Source organism: Notothenia coriiceps, unplaced genomic scaffold, assembly GCF_000735185.1.
Source record: "Notothenia coriiceps isolate Sejong01 unplaced genomic scaffold, NC01 NC01_scaffold00017191, whole genome shotgun sequence".
NCBI classification, from domain to species: domain Eukaryota; kingdom Metazoa; phylum Chordata; class Actinopteri; order Perciformes; family Nototheniidae; genus Notothenia; species Notothenia coriiceps.
In genome coordinates this window covers 1-19,668 of record NW_011349892.1, presented here as the reverse complement: position 1 = coordinate 19,668, position 19,668 = coordinate 1, and the positions used below count along the sequence as shown (strand labels likewise).

Sequence of the window (19,668 nt, the reverse complement as noted above, 5' to 3'; positions counted from 1 at the left end):
GGGAGCTGCAGCGAGCCGTTTAGTGGAGAAAGTAAATACTGCTGAATACACATACTTTACAGAGATGCTGTATGCGAAACCAATGTGAGTTTGGAAAATTGCACAGTATTTTTCTATTTTAGTATACCTCAACAATGGAATTATGATCAGTGGAAATGGCCATGACATGACACCTTTAAAAACATACATTTAAGGAAGATTGATTGTGAGAAAATGCTATTTACTGTTGTTTTTTGTCTTTTAAAATGTATGTTTGTCCTTCAACCTTTACCTAATCAGGCTATATAGAATCAGAATCAGAAAGGTATTCTGATTCTATATTAAACCAGAATAAATGGTAACGCCTATTTGTGGCATTGCAGTTTTGAAAAAAAAAGCAGCTGACCAACAGCAGTGCTGCTAAACAATGCTGGAGACGTGTGCCCCTTTAAATTGCCCACACTGCAGATAAGGTAAGGAGTGGTAGGCTTCAGTGCGGATGGAGAGTGCTTTTTTTGTTGCCCTCTCCTTCTCCAGCATGTCTCTTGGTATGCAGAGCAATGCCCTCATGTCGGATTGACCAAGCTTTACACAGCAGTGGCCACTGTGACACTGACATATTTTCCCCAGTAATCTTTCACCTGGAAGATAAATCATGTCACCTGCCGCTGTGCTCACACCATGCAGGACCAACAATAAATGCCGCTTTATTATAACACGTGTGCGTAAAATTGCATAATTGCATGGCCCAAAGCACAAGGCGATTCCTTCATGCATGTCGTTTCAAGTTCAAGTCAGTGTCCGAAGACGCATGCTCTGATCACCATGTGGAAAACTCAGATGTGTGTGTGTGTGTGTGTGTGTGTGTGTGTGTGTGTGTGTGTGTGTGTGTGTGTGTGTGTGTGTGTGTGTGTGTGTGTGTGTGTTTGTGTGTGCACATGGACGCACTTTGCATGATCTGCAGCTCAGACACTGGATTTTGGTTTAAGATGTTGTTCATGTGGCTAGAGCAAGCCTAGCGAGCAATAAATATGTGCACTGGCTGAGTGGCGGGTGGCAGATTTGTTCTCGCACTGACATGAAAAGAGGACTTATAATTGATGCATATGTCCCAGAACGCGTCTAATTATTAAATCTTGGTAATAAGATTATGTTTTTTTGTAAGCCTTCTCCCTCCTCCTCGCTTGCATCGCTTGTTTCCTCCCTCTGCAGATGTTGCCTCTCAGCATCAGCTCCCTTTACCTTTGCGGCTGTCTGCAGCCACAGCTCGTCACAGTCACGCTGGAGGGGAACAGCGGAGGCAGATCTTTCTGCTGATCCCAGCACCTTCGGTTATTAAGGGAAGCACCAACACCTCCTCGATCGCTTCCCTCCTCCCTTTTTTGCCAATCGCCATCCCACGACAGCCTGAGGAAAGGAGCCGGGGAGGGGAAAGCGAGGACACACCCGCACATACTGTACCCGCTTTACACCGCGAGGATGACAACATGAGGTGGATATCATCGACTGCCCCAAATTGGATTTTTTTTTAACCTGCTCTGAAGACGGAAGGGCTGTTTGTCGCAGCTGGTTATTCACCTTCCTGTTACCGGAGTCCAGATGACTGCAGGTATGTATGTATGTATGTATGTATGTAAGTAAGTATGTATGTATGTATGTATTTATGTATGTATGTATGTATGTATGTATGTATGTATGTATGTATGTATACGTATGTATACGTATGTATACGTATGTATGTATGTGTATGTATGGATAAAGCAGATCTGATTGTATGTTCTAAAGTATTGGCGTTTTGTTGTTAATGCACTGATTTGCACTTCCATGTTAATCGTCAGACAATAAGCATGTATTTATGGTTTTGTTTCATTAGGATTTTATTTGTAAAACTGCTGTGAGTGGAGATGATGCAGGCAAGATATGCAGGTTTTCTCTTGGAACCTATTTCCTTCTATGGATTAATTATTTATAGATGTTTTTTAATATTTCAGAGACAGGCACCATTTCAGGACTAAAATGCCCGAACAAAACAAAACAGTTAATATGAAGCATGTCATGTGTTTGTTTGGTACAGCAGTAAAGCTGATATGCATCTTGTACGTTTGTGTTTAGACTGCAGTGGTTTTCTATGATATTCTAGACAGGATGCTGTCTGTATGAATTTGGTTGCTGCCTGCTGCATTGCCATATTCATGGATTGACTGCAAAAAGGTAGTCCCACTCAATACACTGGATTTTGTCCATTGCAGTAGATCAGTGTCCTAATTTACAAGCGTCTATATGCTTTATATGCTGGTTAGTCCCCGAGTTTACCTGCATTGAAGCAATTTATATGCAAGGCAGATATCTTATTTGCATATTAATTTGCCCGAGTCAGAAGCAGCAGTGTAAGCCTCAAGTTTCCACAAAGCTGATTCAATATTGCATTGATTGTTTCTCACGACAGTCTAACTTTAAATAACTCTTATCAGATTTACTGACATTGTTTCAGAGGGTGGATTCATTGTCATCTCTTATCAGTTGTTTAAAGCATGTCACTGACATCTCTGGAGTAAATGCAGTATTAAGTGCTGAGTCATGTCTCTGGTTTACCTGACCTTGTTGTTTGTCTTTGCTCTGTCTGTCCTGCATGCAGTCGGATCCTAGGTGACATCCTGTGGCCGTCAGGTCTTTACGGTGTCGAGCCCCCTCCTTCTCTCGGCCCCTGCCTGCAGTTCTCCAGGCTGCAGGACCCCGACTCATTGAAAGGTGCAGGCCTCCTCCCCGTGCAGAATGACTGTTGCCACGGGCGACCCCTCTGACGAGGCGGCTGCTCACCCGGGGCTGGACTACGACCCGGAGGCCGACCATGAGTGCTGTGAGAGGGTGGTTATCAACATCTCAGGGCTGCGCTTTGAGACTCAACTCAAAACCCTCTCCCAGTTTCCAGAGACCCTGCTGGGGGACCCCAAAAAGAGGATGCGCTACTTTGACCCGCTGAGGAACGAGTACTTTTTTGACAGGAACAGAACCAGCTTTGACGCCATATTGTATTATTACCAATCAGGGGGCCGGCTAAGAAGGCCGGTCAACGTCACCCTTGATATTTTCTCAGAGGAGATCCGCTTCTACGAGCTTGGCGACGAGGCCATTGAGATATTCAGAGAAGACGAGGGTTTCGTCAAGGAGGAGGAGCGGCCTCTTCCTGAAAATGAATTTCAGAGACAGGTGTGGCTGCTGTTCGAGTACCCAGAGAGCTCAGGTCCTGCTAGGATTATTGCCATAATCTCTGTCATGGTCATTCTGATATCTATCGTCAGTTTCTGCTTGGAGACTCTCCCCATTTTGCGAAACGATGACGACGACAGGTCTCCAACGAAAATCTATTACCCTGAGACCAACACCACAGTCATCAGCTATACATCCACCTACTTCACTGACCCCTTCTTCATCCTGGAGACTCTCTGCATTATATGGTTCTCCTTTGAGTTTCTAGTGCGCTTCTTTGCCTGCCCCAGCAAAGCAGGCTTTTTTGGTAATATGATGAACACAATTGATGTTGTTGCTATCATCCCTTACTTCATCACTCTTGGCACAGAGCTCGCAGAAAAGCCAGATGACGGTCAAGCGGGTCAACAAGCCATGTCTTTAGCCATTCTCAGGGTCATCCGCTTAGTACGAGTGTTCAGGATTTTCAAGCTGTCACGTCACTCCAAGGGGCTTCAGATTTTGGGTCAGACGCTGAAAGCCAGCATGAGAGAACTCGGCCTGCTCATTTTCTTCCTCTTCATAGGTGTCATCCTTTTCTCAAGCGCCGTCTACTTTGCCGAAGCAGATGAGCCCGAGTCACAGTTCGAAAGCATCCCAGATGCGTTTTGGTGGGCGGTGGTGTCCATGACAACAGTTGGCTACGGTGATATGGTCCCAACTACCATCGGTGGCAAGATCGTGGGCTCCCTCTGTGCCATTGCAGGTGTGCTGACCATTGCCTTGCCCGTGCCTGTCATCGTGTCCAACTTCAACTATTTCTATCACCGTGAGACTGAAGGCGAAGAGCAGGCGCAGTACTTGCAGGTCAACGTGGCCAAAACCGATTCAGCCGAAGAGCTGAAGAAGAGCCGCAGCGGCTCCACCATCAGTAAATCGGACTATATGGAGATTCAGGAGGCAGTGAACAACAGCCGGGAGGACATTCAGGAGGAGAACCTCAAGACGGCCAACTGCACGCTGGCAAACACAAACTATGTAAATATTACAAAAATGCTCACAGACGTGTAGTCGTCGGCTATCTTCCTCTCCGTCATGGCGGGAAATGTGGAGCCGGTAATTAGACAGGACTGGTGTACAGCCTCCCACCTCACGTGTGCTGGAAAAAACAAGGCAATAGAATTCAGGATGCTGATGATGATAAACAGTGAAAAAAATATATAACTAAGACCATCCGCTCACTCTTCGCTCATCCTGTCTTCACCCCTCACAACTTGCCCTTAACAACTCCTGATAACTGTCCAACAGAGTGAAATTTAAAATGTTGCATATCTGCATGGAGTTGGCTTTGTTTTGTGTGTGTGGCTGTTTTGAAAAAAAATGACAATGCCTAAACTAAAATTGTTCCTGCTCACAACAGTAGCCAACAGTAGTGCACCAAAAGAAAAGAACAAGGGAGAAACACGGCGAGAAAAAAAAAAAGTATTGCTTCCAAAAGAATAAAAAGCAACACAAGTCCTGCTTTAGTCCCCCATCCCTCATTTCCCAAGACACGCTGCTCTGCCATGCGCTTTCTGAAGAGCCCTACTCGCGCGCTACATATGCTGCTTCTTGGAGCCAATAAAAAACTGTCTTATGATTCACCATTTAGGAACAAGAGGATGTGTGAGCATAAAGCAAGCTCACCCCACTACTGGATGGCCTGTGGGTGACTTATGAGGAGGTTGGTGTTTAAGTACACCACGTTATTTCAAGGATGAATGACAGCCATCAGCACTTAGCTCATGGTTCGACACCTTTTTTTCCCAGCAGACATCAGTATCTGATGAATGGCTGAGAATGGCCTTGCTTTTTCACTGCTTTAGTCTTACATGTACTGTATGTATTGCAATGCAAGCTTCCCCCCCCTTCCATTCACCCAAAACTGGTCTTACTGCAGAGCTTTGAGGACAACTTGAATGTTTCTTCTTGTTTTGTTTGTTTTTCACAGTTTCACACACACAGACACGCACATACTTATTTAAATAAGGTAGGTTAACTGTGACTTAACTGATAGCCGGTAGGTAGGTGCTGTTACTAGTAAAAACATAGTCAGTAGATAATTGCATGACATTTTTATCTGAAAGAGAATTACCACTTGTTTATTGACTGCCACTTGCTTCATCACACCACTGTATATTTGTGTGTACACTGCCTTCTATAAAGATTCACAATTTTAAAAGGACGCCTGCGGGTCAAGAACCTATAGCTGTACGTTAGAGGATTTCTTAAGGAATACCCAAAAGGTCAAATCCTGCTCTTAATGTGGTGTCCTTGTCGATATTTACATTCCATGTAGAAGTCATCGCTTTAAACTATTGCCAGAAAAACCGCTGAGCTGTGATTTCAGGCGTGAACTCACACTCTAGTTTTGGACATGGATCCCAGTCGCATATGTGATAGACTCGTAGTGCTGTCTTTTTCACAGTTTTGTCACAGGATCACGTTGTCATGATCGAAATAGCAACTTTTAGGATTCTTGTATAGAGTAATGCTTCCCCCCCAAACTGCCTTTTTATCTGGGTTTACGCTAATCTCCTAATGTTGCATGACCTCAAAAACATTCCTAGAAGCATGCATTTAAGATCATAGAAGAAACAAAACAAAAAATCTAATAATTACAATAGATATATTTATTTCGTATATATAGATATATGAGTAAAATATGTATACAGACGGGACACATACTATACAGGACACATATACTATTATCAGAGAATAAAAAAAACTTTAAATAGCAATGTTTAAGAGAAAGCAAGAACCTTTCCACAATGCGCAAATCATTGCCATGTTTTTAATAAAAAAAAACATTTTGAATGACAATAATGGTTGTTCTGAGCACAGTGTCAGTTTCAGATCCAAAGACACACTCTTACTAGCCATTTTAAAAGCATAATTTTCGCTTTCAGCAAACCAGACACATGAATACAAAAAATGTTGCTTTACTTAATATAAAAAAAGGCTTTCTGTATTAAAGGCATCGCGTTGTATCATCCCTAGGCAAGAGTCTTGTATCAGAAAGATTTACATTGGTGATCATTTGCTCAGAATTTAAATGGAGTCTGGCTGTCCTTTTTAGAAGTCTCTGGTGCCAGAAGCTCAATCTGTCTGTAAATGTTGGCATCGAATGTGGAGTAGCTTCTAGGATTGTGTCCAGCTGAGATTCATTCACTGTTCGCTCAACACTGCCAAGGTATCAGTTAAAGGCAGTAATGTCAATATGGGAAGGATAATTAGCAGCGTTGTGTAGCAGATATTGGCTAACCTGGGGGTACTCTGACTTCACTCCTGAGTCGCTTGCCTTTCTTCATCTTCTCACAGATGTCTTAGGTAATTAGAAAGGTGATGGATTAGGAGAAGCTGTGTAGCAAGACATGTCTACATGCATTCTGTCATGCCAGGATGTGCATCTTTATTCTTAGGGTTTCATTCTGCTCACTACAGTCTTTAACCTGCAGTAGCAAAAATGTTTTTACACCATCGCTGCCAATATGTGCTCAGGATGCCTCGTCCAACTGCCTGACATGAGGCTTCTGAAGCCCAGATCTGTGTCTGATTTCATGTCTCTTTAAAGAGACTTTCAGTAAATAAAATGGAGGAGTTATATTTGTTGCTTTTCTTAGAATAGCATAAAAGGTGGATTGAGGTCTGTAACCGAAGGTAGGACCAGATTTTGTTTAGCAATATTCCCATATTCATTTGGTGGAGAGGTCTTTGTGGACATCATGTTTTAAAAAAACGTAATGGACCTTCACAGTCCCACCAAGATCCTGTTTATCAGTTAAGTATTTTTGGAGGTGTGTTGATGAACGGCTATGTAGGAGTTTTCTGTGAGTGTGTGCTTGTGTGTGTGTGTAAGGAAGAGAGAACCACAAAGAGAACCACTGAATGTTAGTGTCTTTGCCTGGTTGTACAGCTTCATTTATGCAACAGACATTTACATCTGTATATGTGAAGAAAAAAAACACTCACAGTCTGACCAAAAATATGTGTCTATGCATGCAAATGCATTGTATCTCATTGTCGTCATTTCATTTGTTTTGAACATATGTATATGATAAATGTTACACATGCTACATTTATCTGTTATGTTTGAAATTGGGCACCTCACTGTACCTCAGCAAATTCACTGTAGCCACTCATACACTACAACATCTAACAACAACAGTTAGTTCTGCTTAAAGCACAAAGACAAGTAGAATCAAACACCTGCAGATTTAATCTGTAAATGTTTGTATTCAGTGGGAACAAAGTCAACTACGATGATGTATTGCTTTATGAGGAGCAATACATCCTCAAAAAAAGTCATCTCTCACCTGCTGAGGGTCTCACTAGCAAATCCGCTCCATGAGAAGGGTGCCCAACAGTGACTACACTGAGAAATCTATGCAGAAGATGATTATAAGCTGGTAGTTGAGAAGGTTTAAGAACATCATGTTTTACTCCGGCACCAATTACATGTTGATCCTGAGAGCTGACAGTGCTTTTGAAACGAGCCCCTCAAGCAGAAGAGACACACTTTGCAATATTCTGCTGATCTACAAACACTCACACGTTGGATGAATGTGAATGGGAGCTTTTGTTTGTTTTAAATGCGATGTCAGCTCTTTGAGACAAAAAAGATATTCATACACATGGGAAGCAAGACGATCAATATGCAATCTGTATGCATGTGTGTGTTTGAGGTTAAACGTTTTCTTTTCGTTTGACCCCCAGAGCCTGATAGTGTGGCATCCACTGACACAATATGTACAGTTCTCCACCCCCCCCCCCCCACATCATAGAGGCCTGAAAACATCCATCAACGTTGGTACAGTGGATAATGGATTTTCTTTCTATGAAATGAAATGTGAGAGAATAATGTAAATAATAACGAATGGATGAAGGAGCAAAAACCATGTACAATATACTGTATGTGAAGTCTGGATTTAAAATGTAGTATTATCTGCACTTTACAAGACAAGAAGGACAATCTAAGGACAAGAAAGACATGTGAAATAAAAAAATGCATATAATCCTTCCAAATGATCATAACCCTGACGAAGTAATATCAATAATGAAGCCAATAATAATTCAACTGAAATGCTGTGGTGTCTTTTTTTTGCTTGAAATGTGCTTTTCAATGTGAAGAAGAATATGTAAAAGGTATTTTTTCCCAAGTTTCTCCAGCCTTTTCCCTTCACATCACATTGTTGGCAGGGGTATTTAATCCAAAAATGATTTAAGGAGCTATTTTTAGCCGAAGAGCGTCTGCGCTGATGCAAAACGCCATGCATCGATCAAAGGCCTCTTTGTTGTTATTCTTAGGACATCCAGCGTCTTTGTAGCCAGGGGCTGTGTGGGAGACATTTTCAAACGCCTCCTGGTATCTTCAGCTTCATCCTCCCTTTAAGTGCACGGTATATGCTCCCTGCAGTTAAAAGAGAGCGCGGGGTGTTCTATTAATAGCCTTTTTGTTGGAGAAAGAGGAGGATGGATGTGAGCAGAGGAGGAGACGGAGAGAAAGGTGAAGAGGAAGGAAAAACATCTTAAAAAATCCTTCATAGTGAACTCTTAAAGCAGCACAAACCTGACAACCATGTGCAAGGAGCCACAATAGGAAAAATGACACTCAAAATTACTGTGTTCTTCGGGGCAAAATGTTTACTTCAGATTTTCTCCCACTGCAATTTGGCCACTATACACGCAGGTATAATGTACTGTATGTCTCTCAGGTGATGTTATACTCCTTTCTTCCGACGATAAATGTTTGCATCTGCTCTCTTGTCACATTGTACTATTTTGGAGGTAACTGCCATCTGGTGTTGTGCTGCTGTCTGCTATCTTTAGTCCGCTTATGGTTAAACCACAGCTCTGCATTGCTAGCGGGAACTCTTGGGGCCTCGGTGCTTTAGCTACATCTCTGCTGTATTCATTAATCTTGCTTTGATCCAGCGTTGCACCACTCTGCAGCTCTGTGTGCTGAAACCAGGGCAGACAGGGAGAGGCAGGCGGGATGGAGAGCACAGGCCTGCTGCAGGTGGCCAACACTGCCTGTTGTGGTTGTTGTTGTTGTTGTTTGGGTATGTGTGTGTGGGTATTAGTCAGCGAGGGAAGCATGCCCACAGGAGCACGGTTGAACAGTCAGACTGGCTTGCCCTGTGAGTACCAGCTTGTAATTAGGAGAGCGCTGTGGGACTTGTGCTAATCCAACAGGGCTGCCCTGGCACCGGACCACACCCCGTTATTAGGAGTCGTTCAGCTTTAGCTGCAACATTAGCATTAACTCCTGCCCTGATATCAGCCACCAGTCCTCACTGAGAAGCCTTGCTTCCTAAATATACTTTCATCATCAAGAGAAACTTACTTTAGCCGGGAATGGTTATAGTTGTTCAGTAAAGATTCAATTGTTGGAGATGTTCAGTTTTATTTGGGACCTTGTTTGTGCAGTGATGATGAAGGGGGAAAAAAAGAAAAATGCATTACCGCCCTCTAGGGGTGCTGCTGCAGAAATGACACAATGTGCATCAGTTTCTACCTGATTAAGACTAAAGAAAAGTCATTTTTGTCATGAGGATATAAGTCAGTGGTGGATAAATATACTGATTCTTTACTTAAAAACACAATAACCCCAAATACTTTTTCTTAAAAATGTACATTATATTTAAAAACGATCTACTCGATAGCAAAAGTAAAAGTAGGCTTCTCATTAATGACCCCTAAGTATTGTATACTACCATATTATAAATAAATAACATAGTACTGTATCATATTACTAATTCAAACTGTTATTTGAAAAAACAGACATGGGTATTGGGAAATGTATATCTGAAGTGTAAATACAGGCCCAAATGGTATTTTTGTGTGTGGCTACAATAATTGTTTTTCGCAATTTCTGCCCAAATTCTTAGAAATGCCTCACATTAAAATGTAATCATACGGTGTTATGCTGAATCTTTATCTGGAAATCCACAATAACTACAGATGTCAAATAACTACAAAATGGTACTCTGAAATGTATTACAGTACAAGTATAAATGTATAGGTGTTCAGCAGCAAGCTCAAAATACTTGTAAGTATACCTCACTATTTATATTATTTAAGTATAGTACTTTGATGTATATCCCTTCCACCACCACCTGAAACAAAATCAATCAGGATATTCTGCACATTACTCATTGGTCTAATCTGTAGTTAAGTCTCTTCTCATGATGAGATAAGTAACCCTATCGTTGGGTTTCCAGACATAATGGCACATGTCCACACTCCCTCCAGAGTCATATAGAGGATCAATACACTTATAGATTGTGATGGCCGCATTGAGTGGGATCGAGAGCAAATACACTCTCACACATAAACACACTAGCACGCACACACACACACACACACACACACACACACACACACACACACACACACACACACACACACACACACACACACACACACACACACACACTAGAGACTCGACGAACGGACACGACGGAGGGAGTAGACACACACACACGCCACACACACACACACACACACACGCACACACACACACACAGCCTCCTCCCCCTGTCTGGGGGTGAAATATGGGCTGGGTTAAGGTCAGTGAGCCGTGCATCGCATCTCACAGGGGATGGTGAACCTGTTACAGCACATACTGGACAGATGCTCCTGAGCTCATAAGCGCAAACACCAAACCAGGAGACATGAAGTAATATGAAAGCCCAGCTGGTATGGAAACTGGAGAAAATCCTCTTTTACATAATGACTAAGTGGGCAGAGTAAACAAAGTGGGCAGAGGTCACAGGGGACCCAGTGATGGTCAGGCTGTTGGACTGGATAAGCGTCAATACCAGGTGTCAGTGTGGTGTGTGCACTGTATACAACGACCCTCTGACCTGAGGTGAGGAGGGCTGGATAAACACTGACACCATCCTGGTAGAAGTGAGTTTAATCTGAGTAACGGAAGCAAGTTTGCCAGTCGGTGTCACATGAGGCAACACTAAATGGAGTAAAAATAAAGCGAGTTTATGTTTAGGAGCCCTGAGCTGTTTGTGCTGAAAGGTTAGAGGGTTAGTTCAGAGGTTATCTGGTCACCTTCCAATCAGCAGGTTGTAGGTCCGATTCCAGCCCTTGGGCAAGACACGCCCCAAATTGTTTCCGATGGCCAACGGTGTATGAATGTTGACTTCCTTAAGCAGGTGGTAACTCTTACCTCTGTATGACTGTTTGTGAAGGGGTGAATGCTTTATATCAGGAGTGTCCAAACGTTTTTCAGCGAGGGCCGCATACAGAAAAATATACGAAGGGCTGGGCCACTCCCTAGAGGTGAGGTATATTGCCTCATAAGTTCAGTTATAAGTTAGAAAAATCAATCCAATGTAGGTAAATTATTCTTATTTCTTAAAAATGCTGTTAGAAAAAAAACTGCCTAAATCACAGTTCTCTATAGGGTTTTATGTATTGTGTTAGCAGCTCATTCCTTAAAACAGAAGCTTCAGATTGCTTAAAATTAGAGGAAATATGAAGGGTATGCTTCAAGGTTGTTATGTAATAAATGTGTTATTGTGCTTTTTTCTTGTCAACTTAGACACATGTTCTAACAAGTTTAGAACATGTTTTCAACTTTAATTGACTGAATTTATAAGAGAATTGGGCTTATTAACACTCGAATACTGTGTAATATATTTGAACATGTATATTTAAGAAGTAGGCTACAATATAAGACAAGCAGAAGTTTATTATACTTAAGTGATTATACTTTTTTTATTTGCTGAGGGCCGATTCAAAATGGTCCGTGGGCCGCATTTGGCCCCCGGCCGTAGTTTGGACACCTCTGCTGTATATGTAATAGTGCTTTGAGGAGTCATAAAGACTGGAAGATGCACCTTGTAAAATGCAGTCCATTTACTATTTTGTATGGAGAGATTTATGAATGAAAGGACAACAAAACAAAAATAAACAACAACAGTCTATAAGCTAAAGATGCTGGGAATGGGTTAATGTGGTGCAGGGTATAGCCTAAGGTTATGTAAACAAAATCCACCTGCTTATAAATTGCCGTTTATACTATGTAAGTAATGGCTTTGTTCATGATGGAGGGAAACATACGTAGCCTAATGGTGCTCATTCTACTCAACATTTGACTTTTAGGACTGCAAAGAAAAACAGACTCAAATTACTTTTCTTAAAACGTATTTAATGAATAATTAATGTCGTTTTGGGAACATTTTCTTGCTTGCTTACTTGCTGAGAGGTAATGTTAAGTTCATTCTTGCATCTGAATGTTTTAGTATGAAGACAGTAGCCTGGAGAAGGTTAGCTTATATTAGCGTGGACACTCAAACAAGGGGGAAAGAGTGAACAGGGTCTGGACTCCAGCATTGGTTGCTGGCAAAAACTAGTCGGGCATATTAACTGCAACTTAATACTTTTTTAGCGGGCTTAAGTGGATTTTCTGAGCCTACTAGATGTTCACTACCAATTTTTTCTTGTCTTTATGCTACGCTAAGCTAACCAGCTAATGGTGCCTGCTTCATTTTTAATGTACAGACATGAGAGTAGTGTTATTCTTCTTATTCACTCTCAGCATGAAAGCAAATAACGAATGTCTTGAAATAGGTTTATTCCATTTACTATAAACACTGATATCTCAATAGAAAGTGAAAACCCCAAAGCATACTTAATGGATTAGCCTGTAATTTCTAGTATTATCAATATAAAGTACTGTATAAACACCAGCAATAGGGATTTCTCACAACTGGTAACCCATTGGTGTCCCATTATTGATTGTTTAAAACTGATCTACTGTATAAGGCATTAGGGAATCATTGATTAATCAATCAATCATAAATACATTAGTTACAACATATTAAAAGGCCTTATTAGAAATTGATATAACAAAAGTCTAATTAAACTTTTTTTTCAGGATCATTCTTCACTTTGCTTGCCATTTAAATACCAGAATAGTCACAATTTCTCCACATTTTTTAGCCCTGGCAAAGAATGCAGCGCCTAGAAATGGCATGAAAACACTGCACACCATGAACATAAAACATTTATAAATAGAAGCAAGTCAGTGCACATTAAAGCTGAGATGTGAAAGCACCTGAAAGCAAAACAAAAAAAGCTCTAAATTGTATTTAAAATGACAGGCAGTAATGTGATTGCCAAAATAAATAGTTATGATGGATTAAAACCTTGAACCTTGAGCTTAGTAAGTTGTTAAAATAAGTCATAGGGATCATTTCTCTTTCTTTTCCTTAATGTGAACATCATTCTTGCTGCTGGCTACATCTGGTGGAGGCCATTTCTAACACACAGACCAGGGAAAGAATGTCAGGAGCTTAAAATATCCTGCGTTAGTTAATATTTTATTATCATCTAAGTCCCAGGGCCTCTCCCTCTTCTAACTCTGAGATTGTGCACAGAGCAGGAAGGGAAATCTGTGATGCCTTTACTGCATTTTGTTTTACTCCCCTCCTCTTCTCTCCAACACTATGTATTCATGTTGTGCTGCAAATAATTTGGCTACTGTCTGCTTATCAGCGCAGTAATGCATGTTTCTCTCTAGAGAGAACATTATGGTGGCTGATATGAGACACTGTCTTATCAGAACAATTAGAAGAGAGAGGAATCTTGAGGAGGAAAATGTAATCTTGATAAATCGAAGACATCCAAATGTGTCTGAATGTGCTTGATAACAATTTCAATTTAAAGTGACAAACAGAAAATCAGCTCAACAGCAGCACGAAAGCTGCGTGTGAGCGTGGTTGTGTGTCTGTGGTTAAGATGAATTTGTCCCTCAGTGCTCAAAAAGCTTATTCATTATTTATGCAATGATTTCATGATGAAGAGAAGGCCTCACTGTGTGGATAGTGCAGCTTGTGCTCTTTTGCCCAAATACACACATTTAAGATGGAGGACCACCTGTGCCTGTTTGTGTGTCAGATGTATTGTCGATTAAGAAGAATTGGAGGGTGAAATCCTCTTTATTTTTGTGACACATGCATACACACAGCTGATTGGACCTCTGCATGTATAATATACAGTATATAGTAGATACTAGATACTGTACGATAGCTGCCCACTGCTCCTAGGATGGGTATAGATACTATCTACCCATAGGAGCAGTGGGCAGCTATCGTACAGTGACCGGCGAGCGGGGGTGGGGGGGTTTGGTGCCTTGCTCAAGGGCCCCTCGGCAGTGACCAGTAGGTGAAATTATTCCCTGCAGACTGAGACACTGCTGCTCCCAAATAATTGTTAAGATTAAGAAGAAAACCTGCATAAGGTGCCTTAAAGGTGAATAGGTTCATCAAAACGTAGGTCGAATTTTTTTGTTTTGGCCATCATTAATAATGACATTGATTGCCTTCAGTCACTTAAAGTAAATCATATTTGCTGTTGTTTTTGGTGTGTTAGCTTTGAGAATTGCCTTTAAAAAAGAAAGGAGTATAGTTAACATAGGATTGACTGTCATCTTGTTTCCTATCATCTCATTTTAATACAATTCTTCCCAGAGCAAAATGTTATCATGCCAAATACAAATTTGTCCAAAACAGTAGGAAAAAACACATATTTCCTGTAAAAGAGGCCCTATTTTGCCTTTGGGGTTTTCCCTTTCCTGTAGTGTGTGATATCGGTTTGTGTCTACAAAGGCTTTCAATCTCAAAGTTTCCTAGTAAGGGAGTTTCTCTAAATAAAAAGTCAACATCTGCAGGAGACACTGGAGCTGGTTGCCTGCTGACATAATGGGGTTCCTGGTGGATCGTTCATGTCAGTTTCAAGCAACAGGGAGGAGAGATAGTGAAGGAGGTTTAGCAGCTTGCCTTCATTTATAATTCATGTTGGATCAAAGAGAGTGAAGCAGTCGAAAACCTTGGAGGTGAACAAAGCCTAAACACAATGGAAGAAATTATGTTATATCGAGCATGTAATTACTTTTACAACATTTAATGTATTTTTTCCATCACATAAAAAAGATACATGCGATAAATGAACACACTGCTTATCAATAAACTACCCTTTTTTTTCCGACCTATACTAAAGCGTATTAAACCAGTGCCATTACTTCTGCAATCTTAAAGATTTATAGCAGCTCTTTTCTTCCGAAGCAGCAACCCATGCAGTCCCAGCACGGCAACAAAGGCCAACAATGCTCCACTGGATGAGGAGATAGCCTCTGTGGCAGAGCTGAATACCTGCCCGTCTGTCCCCGGCAACACGGTGGCAACCAGTGCTTTCTCAGTACCTTTGAGACACACATGCCGTGGGATCTATTTCCTGTACGTACCAATACCAATGGAAGCTACACAAGGCACAGCGCAAGTGTTTGGTGCAGAAAGATTTGATAAGCCAAGAATAAATCTAGTTCCAGCAGAAAATAGCATTTGGATGATGGTTATTGTTCAGATTTTAAAGCTGCACTCTGATAACAAGGCATATTTTGAACTCAAGAGAATGAGATTATATGAGAGGTAGAGGATGAATGCATTTTCTTTTTTAGGGATACAACTGTACCGTTTATTGCTGAATGTTGGTAAACAGCAAATAACACTAACTCATGGTTAATATAGTCCTGAGTTTAAAATGCAATATTATATTGTTGCCCTGGGATGTTTTCACCTATGGTTGTCACTTGTCATTGTATGTGTTGGCAAAACCAGCAATATCAAAACTGTGATTCAAGCTATGAAATTATTTGTTGGTTTCAGGAAACAACCCGATTATCTGCAGACTTAGGAGGACCATGCATTTAAAATGCCAGAGTTGGGCAGGTCAAATGTTAACCTTATCCTCCATCTTAGCGTGTGGTAATGTCATCAGTTTTAAAAGTCTTTGTTCATAAAGAACAGGGACATTAAGGGTTGGACAAATTAAAATGTTGACGTGATTGTGGCACAAGGTTTTTTTAAAGTCAGAGGATTACCAATTATTTCTAATGTATCCATAGGGGGAAACTAATTGATGTACCAAATGTTGTGACCATCCAGATATAGGGATATTTCACTAGATAAGTGAACACGTTCAATTGCTGCTGGCAAAGACTCAGGGTGGCTCCAATTTGTAAAGATGCAATCTTGAACAAAATTGGTCAGTAATCCCAGTGATGGACCAAACAACAGATGAACATGGTCAACCCAAAAGCTACACCACTTGCATCACTAAAAGTCATCGTAAACAAACTTTGTTTGTCAGATATATGCCATGTTAAAGTAAAGCAAAGTATTTGTCTTTCTGATGCCTCAACCAAAAAGCATCACTGTCATGGTTGCTTGTTGTGCATTTAAACTGTCAACTCCCACTGACTTTCACGACAGGCTAAATGAACAAGAGAGAGGGCAGAGAGGTGAACGCACACACACAAAAACTGGCATGTGACCAAAGAATCCTACAAACGAGTGTGAAATGCGATAGAGAGCCCAGCAAGAACACCTGGCAGGCAGATGCAGGGATTCAGGACTTTACTAGCGCTGAGAAAAATGAGCCCTGTGCTGTACAAACAGAAGTTCACTTTCACAGTTTCTGGGTGCCTCACACTGAAGAGAGGACAAACAGACAGACAGGTGAAGGGACCAGGGTTTCTATTCTGAGATGACAAAGAACTTAGAGGTATCGAGTGACATCTACTGTCCTCATGTGAAGGTCGTGTGGATTGTGTTACCTTTGAAGTATTATTACATTATTGCACGATATTTAAAACAAAACAGGAGAGTGTCTTCTGTACAAACTCTGCAATAACACGATGTAAACAGGAAGCTCTGTGAGGATTTGGAAGTTACCCAAATTGATTGAAGCTATGTTGCTCAAAACATCTGTCTTGTTTAAGGAGTATTTAACTCTATCTGCCCTGCCTTCTGTCAAAACCTCTTGCTTTAGAGAGATTTAAAACTGCTCCTTAAGACGCTGCCATTAACTGTTTGGATATTTAATCTGAGAGGACGTGTGGGTGAGTTCGGAAAAGCTTCTTTCACCACTGGATAACAAGGTACATATAATGTAATGCTTTCTAACAGTGCTGATAGTGAAATCAAAATGTAAATACTCTGATTATTTGAAGACAAAGTAGCCGTAGTTTAGGAATTAATGTATGTTTCATTTCATTTAATCGTTCATTTGGCGGGGATAATACACAGTAGTGAATACTTAAAACATTAAAATGTATCAAGCGTAACAGTGCCAGATTTAGCTTTGAGCTCATTTCCATCCGCAGTCCCTCACATAAAACATTTAAGAAAATTACATTTTACAAACATAGCAAAAACAAAATACATGATATGCAAAAAGTGCAAGAGAGCACACACAAGTATGCTGCATTGATTTTTTATTTGTTTTAGTTGACCAAACGTTCCTAATTTCCTTGGTTGTGGATTGTCTTTTAAAAGTGTTTTACCCAGATAATCCTAATTGAAAAAAAGTTGAATTTGATGATCCTATTGATAACTCCTCACTGTTATCATGTTTGTAACCTACAGCAGGCCATATGGTGAAATGAGGAGGAGGCTCTGTAATTCGGGAGGCTTGTGCTGAGCTTGGCACACCTGCAGCCATGGACCCTCCCCGTCCAACGGTGAGCAATGTTGATATCCAAATAGTGGGTGGTGCATGGCGTTCATCCTCCCTGTGTGGGGCAGGACAGAACATGATTATTCTCACTGCTAGTGATAGGTATCCTCTATCTGTGGTCTTTGTATGCTCTAACAGAAGAAGAAGTGCGAAAAAATGCTGATGCTGTTGTTATTTAATCAGTCAATTGAAACCACGTATGATTGCAGTGTTAATGTGGTTGCAGCACTCTGATTGGTTCTGATCAGACGCCTCCTCCCCACCGCGTATAGGGTCCAAAGAGTCATGCAAGATTAGCACTTGTCTTTTGATTAGTGCGGCTGGAAACTATCCAGACATTTCAATTAAGCCTGTAGTATTTAGAACACACAGTTTATCTGTGAGGGTGATTCTCCGGGCTGATCTCCTGTGTTTTATAATCTCCTTAGTGGAGTAAAAGTCCACAGTGTCAGCTACAGGCCAAATCTTTCTCTCAAAACAATAAAGCGGAAAAGTTCGCTGATAGAGGACAGAACAAATATTGTAGTAATCCAGAATTTGTTGATAAACCAGCTGAGTACAGTCACAAAAGAACAGGTTCTGCTTGTTGTTGAGGTACTTTAATGTTTGACCCTGATGGTGGATGGTTTCCGGTTCATTTAAAGGTGAAAGGTTTCTCTGTGATAATCCTATATCTGAATTTAAAACGTGTAGGCATGAGCAGGGCTTTGTGACATCAGAACTAGTTTATAATTTAATCCTGGTCAAATAATATGTAATTTACCCCAGTGTGATGTGAAAACGTTAAACCTCCAGTGCTCAGGGACTGGGAATGCTTTTTTTAGACACCTAGTGTTTAGCAGTTTGAATACAAAATATTTCACATTTAATTCTATATATTTAATCAGGCTAAATCATTGGCTAGATATAACTTTTTGCATTTGGTACTTACTAGGGCATTAAAGACATAAGACATAAACTACAATTCAAAAAGAGTACTTTTGCTTTTCGTTTGTAGCATTGTCAATGTTATCAGCTTTGTTGCAATGAGGATACAGGTTAATTACACCTGTTTCATTGTAGTACAACTTTTCACAGTCTATATAAGTTTAGCAAGTAGTTAAAAGTTGTGTAAAACTCAGGAGCGTTGGGGCGGGGTTTTTATGACCCCATCCAGATTTCAGCTTGTCACAAGGAATTTTCTCTTCCAGGCATCATGCCTTTATTTGATAGCGTAGAGGACAGGAAAGAAGGGGAGAGAGGAAGGATGACATGCAACAAATGTCCACACTGAACTGAGTTAAAGGGCTTTTATATCCTGTTAACCTGTTATTAAAGGTGGGGTAGGTAAGTTTGAGAAACCGGCTCGAGATACACTCTGTGTTATATTCCATAGAATGCTCTTAACATCCCGATAGCAATGAATATCTTAAGTGCTTTGACAACAAATCCATAAAAAATTTCATCTGTGGAAGCCGTAGTATTGTAAAAAGCACGACCAATCATTTTAGCCCGGCTAAAATAACTGGATAGCCTACCTGCCTGTCAGCCTTCCATCTGTGCACAAACTTATCTCGTGCCCTCATTGGTCATGTGCGCGTTCGTGTGTGTTGGAGGAGGGGCTCTGTAAGGAAGTGGCAGATTTTTTCCGGCTGTGTATTTTCAGGTCTCAGGCTCGAAAATGACGTGCCCAGAATAAATGACTCTATCTTCACTTCTAAAAGGGGTAAATTAAGAATATTTTTTTCTCAAAGCAATGATAAACCTGGGAGTTGGCTGTAGAAGTGTCAGAATCAATAGAGATGTTTATATTTTTTTATTAAATTCAGATTGAACATAGTAAAAAAAATTCCTTTAAAAAAAGGAAACATTACTTATAGTGAAAACCACCCTTGAATGATGGGATAGTAGACAAAAACCTTTAGGAATCCAAACTATAACATATAA

General features: G+C 40.8%; 1 protein-coding gene across 1 annotated transcript; it reads left to right on the top strand.

The window, feature by feature from the left end:
* Positions 1-1,352: 1,352 nt before the first annotated feature.
* On the top strand, positions 1,353-8,963 carry LOC104950201 (potassium voltage-gated channel subfamily A member 2). The gene is made up of 2 exons (XM_010776686.1): positions 1,353-1,588; positions 2,615-8,963. The coding sequence occupies exon 2, from the start codon at positions 2,752-2,754 to the stop codon at positions 4,234-4,236; it is 1,485 nt and encodes a 494-aa protein (XP_010774988.1). The 5' UTR covers positions 1,353-1,588; positions 2,615-2,751; the 3' UTR covers positions 4,237-8,963.
* Positions 8,964-19,668: the final 10,705 nt, after the last annotated feature.

What these genes read in the sequence shown, in the direction of transcription:
- LOC104950201 (XM_010776686.1), top strand. Translation starts at nt 2,752, where the DNA reads ATGACTGTTGCCACGGGCGACCCCTCTGACGAGGCGGCTGCTCACCCG.